Source organism: Zerene cesonia, chromosome 8, assembly GCF_012273895.1.
Source record: "Zerene cesonia ecotype Mississippi chromosome 8, Zerene_cesonia_1.1, whole genome shotgun sequence".
Classification (NCBI taxonomy): Eukaryota; Metazoa; Arthropoda; class Insecta; order Lepidoptera; family Pieridae; genus Zerene; species Zerene cesonia.
Genome location: NC_052109.1, coordinates 8,323,270 through 8,333,416, shown reverse-complemented (window position 1 = coordinate 8,333,416; position 10,147 = coordinate 8,323,270). Strand labels below are relative to the sequence as shown.

General features: G+C 44.3%; 1 protein-coding gene and 1 non-coding gene across 2 annotated transcripts in view; one reads left to right on the top strand and one right to left on the bottom strand.

Annotated features, from left to right (window-relative positions):
* The window catches only part of LOC119828758 (integrator complex subunit 1), a 22,891-nt gene that overhangs the window by 7,604 nt on the left and 5,140 nt on the right, over nucleotides 1–10,147 (bottom strand). The window contains exons 11-26 of the mRNA XM_038351002.1: nucleotides 9,437–9,583; nucleotides 8,551–8,723; nucleotides 7,350–7,502; nucleotides 6,734–6,893; nucleotides 6,289–6,494; nucleotides 5,794–6,013; nucleotides 5,457–5,527; nucleotides 4,279–4,450; nucleotides 3,802–3,936; nucleotides 3,384–3,564; nucleotides 3,099–3,190; nucleotides 2,693–2,835; nucleotides 2,328–2,494; nucleotides 1,686–1,855; nucleotides 821–1,012; nucleotides 14–179 (exon numbers count right to left, since the gene is read on the bottom strand). Coding sequence (XP_038206930.1) covers nucleotides 14–179; nucleotides 821–1,012; nucleotides 1,686–1,855; nucleotides 2,328–2,494; nucleotides 2,693–2,835; nucleotides 3,099–3,190; nucleotides 3,384–3,564; nucleotides 3,802–3,936; nucleotides 4,279–4,450; nucleotides 5,457–5,527; nucleotides 5,794–6,013; nucleotides 6,289–6,494; nucleotides 6,734–6,893; nucleotides 7,350–7,502; nucleotides 8,551–8,723; nucleotides 9,437–9,583 — 2,548 coding nt within the window. The remainder of the gene's footprint in view (nucleotides 1–13; nucleotides 180–820; nucleotides 1,013–1,685; nucleotides 1,856–2,327; nucleotides 2,495–2,692; nucleotides 2,836–3,098; nucleotides 3,191–3,383; nucleotides 3,565–3,801; nucleotides 3,937–4,278; nucleotides 4,451–5,456; nucleotides 5,528–5,793; nucleotides 6,014–6,288; nucleotides 6,495–6,733; nucleotides 6,894–7,349; nucleotides 7,503–8,550; nucleotides 8,724–9,436; nucleotides 9,584–10,147) is intronic.
* Trnar-ucg lies at nucleotides 8,042–8,114 on the top strand. The gene has a single exon. It is a non-coding gene; the product is annotated as a tRNA-Arg (tRNA).

Below are 10,147 nucleotides of genomic sequence, written 5' to 3'. Positions count from 1 at the left end.
AAAAAAATTATACCAGCAATGATCTGCTCCTTGGTCGCAGCCGGCGGCAAGTGCGGCAGCGGGCCGGCACTCGCACCCGCGCCAACACCCGCGCCCGCACCCGCGCCCGCACCCGCCCGCAGCGCGTCGCACACGGGCCCGCGCACGTAGCTCGTGCGTGCGAGCAGAGCGTTACAGATCTAGATGAGTTTTACGTATATTTATTGTCACATAATAATAACTAATAGCTACATTATCATCATAATCGCATCACACATTTTATCATTATATCATACATTTTTTTGATCCCATTTTCCTCTTTGGGTACGGAACTCTAATTGCTCATTATCAATTTGGCAAACAATGAATGTTAATAAGACAATATATCATCTTCACCACTCTATCATGCCAAGCAGCCATTAGCAATATAAAACTAGTTTACATGACTCAACACTTGGCCTAATATGAATCAGCAGCTGAATTGAATTGAGGATGTTTCACCATCTGCTGAAGATTTGGCAATTCACGAAATCCTATCCTACTAATATTATAAATGCGAAAGTTTGTAAGGATGTGTGAGTGTTTATTGCTCTTTCACGTAGAAACTACTGTAACGATTGCACTGAAATTTGGTACGTAGATAACTGGACAACTGGAATAACATATGCGCAACTTTTTATCCCGATATTCCTACGGGATACGGAGATACGCGGGTGAAACCGCGGGGCGCAGCTAGTGGTTCATAAGATGATGGAATGTAAAACGTGTTAGACCTAAAGATCTCTAATTTCCAATTCATTATCTTTTACTTTAGAAATATAAATAAATAATAATAATTGACCTCAGGCAGGCCCCTGGGCGCCGCATACAGCAAGCTCCTCACGAGCGGCGCCGCGTAGTGCGGGCGCGCCAGCACGCCGCACAGCGCGTCCGCAGCGCCCCCGCCAGCCGCCGCTGCCGCCACCCCCCGGAGGAAGTCCAGCGCCGCGCTGGTGGCTGGACCACCGCCGGTACGCGCCTCTTCGAGGATTTGCTGGAAGAGAGTGGCAATCTTTTTATATTCCTATAATACAATTATACTTTTTATACCATTTTATTTTTTATATTATGTGGAAAAAATTCAGTATAGTTTATTAGTCGGTATTATTACTTAGGAGGCAATGTGTGTTAGGTGTCTTATATACACAACAATGTAATTTGTTGTACGTGTAAGTTAATTTAAATCAATGCTAAGAATAGTGAATGGGGTTGTCATCACACTATCACTAATCAATCTTAATATTATAAATGTGAAAGTATTGTTTGTATGGATATTTGTCCGTCAATGAAGCTGAAACTATGAACGGATTTTTATGAAATTTGGTATACAGACAGGATATGAGCTGATTTGGGTAACAGGATACTTTTTATCCCGATTATGGGAGCATCCCTTGGGATAAAGCAGGAACAGACAGTCACTAAATCATTTGTAAATGTCGTTATTGAAAGCGGGCAACGCCGCGGGCAGAAACTAGTACTATAATATATAAAACCTGCGAACTTTCTGCGCTGTAGTTGATCTGACGTTTTTGAAAAAGGAATTACATGTGTGCGCGTGCCTGAGGGCGTGTGTGCGTGCGTGCGTGCGAGCATGCGTGTGTATGTGGGTTGTTATTCCTTACATTTAATTTATTTTCTTAATTGTGACGAAATTTACAACGACTTACAGTGTTTAATTGTGTGAAGCCAGCATCCAGATCGCCGCTGTAGCTAGTAGCTCCAGCGAATGCAGTAGCAAGTAGCGCGGCGTGTGAGGTAGCACGCGACGGCTCGGGGGCGCAGTCCCACGCCTCGCAGGCCTCCTCTGGCAAGGCTGCTTCGACAAATAGCGTGTCGTCTGTGGGTTTATGTTAGGGTCATCGGTTATGTCAGATACATGATTTTTTTTTCAACTGGGCATGGTTCCTGAAATCCGAAACTGTGAGAAACTAAGAGAAATAACTCTGTTACAAGGACAATTTTGAAGAAAACTAAATTTTTTTTTTAATTCTTAAGGTATAAATTATATATATAGGTTAAATTCACTATTCCTAAGTAATATAACTACACTTTAAAAAGAACATTACACCTATAGATGTTGACACTTATATTGAACAAATCTTTAAAATTTTGCACAAAATGACAAAATGACTTGATATAATATGTAGCCTACCATATTTTTTCAATCGCCTGTTCGACTAGACGACCATCATTGTGTGTAATGCGGGCGTATTTAAGTGATGGCAGGGTTAGAAAGAATATATAAAAAAAGCCGCGCCCCGCGCTGGGCGGGTACGGGCGGGTGCGTGCGGGTGCGTGCGGGCACGTACCGGGCGGCGCGTGCGCACGCTGCAGCTTGAGCACGGCGGCGAAGGCGGCGCCGCCGGTGGCGCCGCGCGCGCGCTGCACGCGCAGCAGCTGCGCCATGTAGCCGCGCTCCACGCCCAGCCGCACCACCGCGCTCACCGGGCACGCGTCCAGCGCGCTCAGCAGCGCGCTGCGCACACACACACACAACTGCGTTAGTGCGAGCTCGACACCACGGATTACACGACATTTCTAACGTGTGAAATATTTAAATAAATAAAAATAAAATAGACAGGACCCGACCCGAACAAATGGACAAGTGTCCAATATAAAGTAAGGTTAATAAAATCTATCCTTTGAGTCGTATCAAACATGACCTAGTCAGTACCTCATGGAAGCGACGGGCATGCCGAAAGTTTGTATGAAGAGCGCCAGCTTGTGTGCGGGCAGCCCGCGCAGCCCCGCCTCCAGCAGCGCCGGCCGCGCCGACCTCACCAGATGCAACCGTAACCAGTCCGGTAGCAGCACGCCCTGGACAAAAATATGTAGGTTAAATTCCGGCTCGAAGGACCAATGTTCTAATATACGATATATCCGTATAATACCGTACTAATTTAAGGGTTATGATTTAACATTGAATTAAATTTGGGGCCACCAATTTTTAAATCATAATAAATGAATATAATTTCGCCTGCGCACCATCCTAAGCGCATTAAATCACTTATACTAATTTGTTATACGGCTTTGATAAAAATATCTTGCTAAGTACGTAAGTTCCAGGTTAGAGAACTTACTTCTTCAGGCGACTCTCCAATGAGTGTCTCAGGCGCATCCGCCCCGACCCACATGCTCTGCAGCCACGTGTACATCTCCTGGTTCGTATCGACTGAAATATACAAATATATATTCAAGTTTTTAAATTTGCATGTGTATATTTAGAATTTTTATAATAGATACAGGGTGAATGTTTCAAAAAGTAACATATTCTTGCTTTATTACATAATCAACACTGAAAAAATATGCTACCTACACGTTAAAATAGAAAACTGAAAATCATATGGTTATAAGTAAAAACTCACACATCGATGGTCCATAACACAAGAGCTTCAGATGCGCATGCGCAATGACTACGTGCAGCGTGGCCCGTCTGCCGTTGGCCCACTGTAGAGTGACCTTCTCCCCCCCACTCCATGTGCTAGCCCCTTCTTCCGATTCGTCCATCGGTTCCGGAGGTTCCGGTTGCTCGCCCATCGATAATACCTGTATTTTGAGATTTTTTTAATGACAATGTTATTATACATACAAACCTTCTTCTAGAATTACTGGCTATTAAAAAAAAAAGCTCCTGTAGCAGTTTGAATTGTCCCAACATAGTACATTTCCCCTTCCCCGCTACCAGGGGCACGTCACGTAATTCACTCAAACAGAACACTCCCCCCGCTCCCTTCAGGTGCGTGTAATTTCGAGAGGGACAGAGAGACAGAGAGAGAGACGCACCTGCCGCAAGTGCGTGTAGAGTATGGTGGTGGCGGCGTGCAGCGCGCGGTGGCGCGCGGCGCAGCGCTCGGCGCGCTCGGCCGGCAGCACGTGCGCCATCACCGTCGTGCGCTCCATCAGCACCTGGCTCAGGTCCTGCGATTGCCGGTATGACTTTCAAACTTGTCTCGTTGCTTATATGTGGCTGCAGTTGGACTGCGGCCGAGGTAATAGCGACAAAAAATTAAGAAAAAATTAAATATGGCAGAGACAATTTAGTCACGAATAACATTTAAGTATTACATTAAAACATTGAAATATAATATAGTCAATCCTTTCCACTTTTTAGCCGGCAGCGCATTCGCAGAGGCACTAGCTCTGCGAATGGTCATGGGCGGTGGTGATCGACTACCATCGAGCCAACCACCAGCTCACGTGCCCTCATTTGGCAAAAAGGACCAAATTGTTCGCAGCAGCCACACTGCATGTGGTCCTCACCAGCACGGTGTCGGTGAGCTCGTCGGGCGCGCAATGCTCGGCGAGGAAGGCCAGGTAGGCGGACAGGTGCGCCGGCTCGCACTCCACCAGCAGCGCGGCCCGCACGCGCCGCAGCGCCTCGCCGCGCAGCGCCTCCCAGTGCCGCAGCGTCGGCAGCAGCGGCAGCCACGACCTGGGGGGCCAGTTACCCACTTGGGAATCATTCTTTTTTATCATATGTATCGTTCAAGTACAAATACAAAATGATACTTCTGAACAAACAAAAAACAGAATCGACACATTTATAAAGCAATTATTATTTTTTTATTTATGTCAAATGTATATGTTGTTTATTTTATTTATTTTATATATTTATTATTATATATTTGATTGAACACTTATTTATAATTTATTTTTTATTATAAAAAAATTATTTATAACTATGTGTTTAATTAATATTTACTGTGCATTTATATGATATGGTTGGTACCTCGTGGGCAGACTGAAAATCAGCGCTGTTCGGGGGTTAAAGCCCGTCAGCATGGCTGAGTCTGTCCTGTTGTCCATGTTAATTTTTTTATGTTAATTTTAATTTATATTAGTTTTAATTTTGTAATTTATATTACTTTTTCCATGGATTTGTGTTTTTTTTATGTGGCAATAAAGCTTGTTTTCTTTCTTTCTTTCTTTCTTTTACAAGGTGACCATCGTCCTTGCGGCGGAGGTACCACTCCAACCTGGGAGTAAATGGATGTGGAAATCATACTTTCTTACAAGGTAATCGTCCCTGGGGAGAGGTACCAAATTGTAAGTGGACTTTGAACATTACCGCAACAAAATAAGGTTCTAATTTCAATTAATATTTTACACAACGCTACTAGGATTTCTAGGCGAATGTCAGTCTAGATTTTTAAAGTGCGTCTATGCCTATATGCAATTCAAATTGAGTTTTGGTCAGCAGATTAGGTGTCATTCAAGAAAATTCTAAACATCATAAACTTAACTATCACGATTTTTGAGCATTTTATAGTTGTTCTTTGGCTATATTAAAAAAACTTATTAAATCAGTGATCAGTAACGTGTATATTTTGTTGTAGACCTGGTTCAATAATGTTAGAGAAACTAAAAATTTAAATAAGTAAGATTTATCTTAGGCAGCAAAATAAGTTAAATCAAAAACTAAGAGATAGAGAACTTACTCAGGATTTACGTCAGAATTGTAGTCCAACTCTGTCGCGTCGTCCGATGTCGATAATACTAATTTAAGGCCCTGGAACAAGATAACGAAAATAGATATGTGATACGTTTTTTTCAACTATGCCTGTTGATGTAAACCGTAAATAGACAATTTTTGTTCAAAAACTTTTTTTATTTTATTTGAAAACGTCATATTTCAATCAATTAGATTTTTATTTCTCATTCGGTTTTGGAAGTGAATAATTACTAGTTCCAAAAACCACCAACAGACTTAAGTTTTTAACTAAGATCACTTTTTGTACGTTAATGCAGCTAGCAATTAGACAAGCGCACACGCACCCGCGTGGCGGAGGCCCTGGTGGGCGCGTGCGCGTGCGCGAGCCGGTGCATGTAGTAGTGCAGCACGGCGCGCGCGCCCTCCTCCGTCTGCAGCGTGCGCCGCACGTGCGCGCACAGCTCGCCCGCCTTGCTCGCCTCGCCCGCCGCCCCGCCCGCCCCGCCCGCACCCCCCGCGCCGCCCGCCGACAGGAACTCGCACAGGCACTGCACGGGGAGCACGCTGCAATGTGTCATGTGCGTCACTGGATATGCGTATACTGGATTAAGATTAAGTAGCAAATAGAGACACCATATTATTTGGCCACGTCTAGTCAGATACAGATAGAACCGCAGTGGATCTCAAGAAATGTTTGTACTCATAGTTGCTTTAGTCGGTTTTTTCGGTTCGATCGGTAGTAAAGTAACGATTCATAAGCGCTTCTACAAGAAGTCCAATCGAATGAATAAATGATTGAGTTTGAGCAGGGTATATGGGGCGCCTGCAGCCGTACGCACCTGAGCTCGAGGCGGTCGTGCTTGAGCAGCTGGTGCAGCCAGGGCATGGCGCGGCGCGTGCCGTGGCGCTCCACCAGCTGCAGCAGCAGCGCGGGCTGGCGGCACAGCAGGCGGCCCAGGCGCAGCTGCGAGCTGAGCGTCTGCAGCGCCTCCGCCACGCCGGCCGGCGGCCGCCGCGCCGCGCCGCCCGGCTCCAGCAGCGTCAGCTGGAAGGTGTGGCGATGCAAACAAACACACATCAATACGTTACAGTTTACTGGGAACACGCATGGCCGAGACGCTGAGCATTGCTACGGTTTGAAAAAATACTTTAAAATTTCTCATTTTTCTTTCTTTCAATATTTACATTTACATTCCAATTGTTTTGAATGAGAAATTCGTCGCACAGGTACCTCCAGACAGAGAGGAGCGGAACCAACACAGAGGTGGTGGGGGGGGGGAGTACCTGCGCCAGCAGCCTGGAGGAGTGGTCGGTGATGGGGGGCGGGGTCTTGCCGGGCGCGCTGGCGGCGGCCAGGTGGGTCTCCAGCTGCAGGATGGCGGCGCGCTCCGCCTCGGCGCGCTCGGCCTCCGCGGCGCCCGACACCCACTCGATCGACGGCTTGCTGCAGATGTCATTGTATAAACTACTACATGTAACACTAATGTTACATCGATCATCGATTATATATCATCGATTTTCTTTATGGACAATTAGGTGATCACGCTTCTGTGTCATGCCAGACCGAGACCATTTTTTATGTCCGTACCCACTGGGATTAATTATATACCTCATAATACACTTAAAAATTTTAGTAGTTATTAATGAAAAGTGTGTTGCAAACGAGGTGATGTAAATATAGTGTAGTATAAAGTGCAAGTGCGAAGTTTGTAGTGTAATGTATGTGTCTACATTATACTGTCTACTCATAGAGTAGTGCGAGTATCTAATGTTACGTAAATGTGTTTAACGATGTGGTGTAAGTGTACATTTAACAACGTAAGTGTACGCATGTCTGCGTGCATACGTGCGTGCGTGCGTGTGTATGTGTGTGTGTGTGTGTATGTGTGTGTACACTCACCCAGTGATGCAGCACTCGATGAGCGCGCGCAGCGTGGGGTAGGCGGCGGCGGCGCGCTCGGCGAACTGGTGCGGGTTGTGCGCCGCCAGCATCGTCAGCACCAGCCAGCCGCGCCAGTACAGCGACGTGATGGCCAGCGAGGGCGCCGTGTAACTGGGGGAAAGGGGGGGGGGAGGATATAGAGAGAGATTTATCTTCATTTTGTTTGATTCAGATAAATAAGAGGAAGGAATAAGTTGAAAGCGACTATTGAAACCCGATGTTGAAAAGTTCAACACATTTACAACACTATAAAAGTCGGCTACACTTCTCGATTCACTTAAGTGTACTTACAGTAACAGAATTTTTGACAATTGACAAATGATACAGTAATTTAAATGGGGGGACGTTATTATTTATATTTTATTCGAATCTGGATTAAATAAAGATTTGAATAAAAAATATTTTATTTTAGTTACCTATTGGTACTACTTTTTGTAATACTTTTCTTTAGTTAAAAGTTTGTGAATTTATGACTTTGTGAAGTTTCAGTAATCTCTGATTTTACTGTACCGATTTCAAATGGCTACGGCTGCTTTTTACCCGGGTACCACGCGAGTGACGCCGCGGGTTACAGTTAGTATAGATATGTATGTATAAATGGCCATTCTATAATTTAGACAGTATGGCGAAATTTCAGCTCTCCTCACGAGGACCGTGTGGCCTAATGGATAAGGCGTCGGACTTCGGATCCGAAGATTGCAGGTTCGAGTCCTGTCACGGTCGCAGAACGATTGAAGTTATTATTTTTATTTATTCATATTAACGATAGATAAGATATTTATAAGGTTTTATTTTTAATAAATCAGATAAACATGATTCACACAAAAAGAGAGAATTCACTGTAGGTAACTTTAGCGTGAACCGTAAAAGCTATTTTTTTTTTTCTTCGTTAATTAATCCTATTCTTACATCTTCAAAAAAAACATTTTCTAGATAGTATAGATATTTAAAGCACTTATACACACGAAACTTTGTAACAATGTGCGTTTGTTATGCTTTCACACGAAAACCACTGAGCGGTTTTGGATGGTATTTAGCATAGGTTATGAACCAAAATAACACATAAGCTATATCGACTTCATTATGACCAAAACCACGCTGCACAATCGGTGCTGCGTTAACTGTGTATTTCTTTCATTCAACATCAAGTGCCGCATACCCAGCAGGCAGGGTGATATTGTCCGGGGGGTGGAACTGGCACAGCTGGAAGATGTAGTCGGCTATCTCCAGCTTGTCCACCTGGAGCGGGCTGTCCTCGGGCGGCAGCGCGCACGCGCGCCTCACCAGCTGCTCGATCAGCTCGAACACTTCCGCTGGGGACACCGGGATATCCTGGGGAAGTGTTTTTTTTTATAACACTCCGGATGAGGAAACTTTTGGACACTATTTAATTATTAACATAACCAGTATATTAATAAATTTCTAAAATTGGTCCAGTATAGTAGTTTTGGGTTATCCATTACAAACAAACAAACAAAAATAAAAATTCATCCTCATTATAATATTAGTGTAGATTAAAGGGTGAAAAGGCGATTGTACTATATGATTGTCACTACAAATTTTTTACTTCCTATTTAACCGACTCCCTAAAAATAAAAGATGGTCTCAATGAAATAGATTTTTCTTTTGCTTTGTTACTCGATAACTCTGTGTGTTTTCAAACCTATAGACTCGATTCTTTTCGCGTTTGATAGGGTAATTGTTGACATAGTTCCCCTTATGGATTTGAAGTGAATTAATAAGAAAAAATTATATATTTATGTTAATTTTTATAACTTTAAATATATGTTAAGGAATATAATATTTTCTCGTGTTAGATTTTACGCGAACATTATACATGTGAGAAGAGAGGAGACACTGTGACGACGCTCACAGCAAAGTGTTCGAAACGTCGGGTTGATTAATACCGGCACTAATATTATAAAGCTAATAGGTTTATTTCTTTGTTTGAACACTCTTATCTCAGGAACTACTGGTCCAACGTGAAACATTCTTTCAGTGTTAGATAGCCAATTCATTGAGGACGGATCCCCAGCAGCACGCACCTTGGAGAGGCCGATGAAGATGAGCCGCAGCAGCGTGTTCTGCGAGAGCGGCGCCTCGCAGCACAGCCGGTACGTGAGCGCGCGCTCCGACTCCGCCGGCCAGTTGTCCGCCTTGCTGTACACCTCCGCGCCCTCCACGAACATTATCTGCGGGAGGGGGCAGGTGGGTAGGGGGGGGGATGGATGTTAGCCACTGCTACGGTTCGGCAAAAAGACGCGGGTTCGAATCCCGCTGAATGATCAATTTTTTTTTCTATTCATGTGTTTGAAAATTTCACAGGTCTGAAGAGTTTAAAAATTACAGAAAACATCACAATGACATTTGGCAACTGAACTGGTGGTTCGACTGGTGGTAATTGGTCATCGCCGCCCGTGAAAATTCCTAGGGCTAGAGCCTCTGTGAATGCGCTAGGTACTTTTAAGTGTTAAGGGATAGGGAAAGCATTGACGGTTGAAAAGGAGGAATGGTGAAAAAAAGGAAACGGGCTTCCGGCTCACCCACTCACCGTACGAATCGCAGTAGCATGTTACTATTTCACGCGAGTGTTCCGTGGTCCATATCGAGCAAAAGCTTTCTCGATTCCCACATATAAAATTTACAATAACAACGGGTGTGTGCGGTGTGGCTGCGCATTCGGAGCATTTCCACAAGAGTCAAACCTAAATTTGTTTAGTGTGGAGCTGTGGTCGTATAGAATTGATCATTTAGTT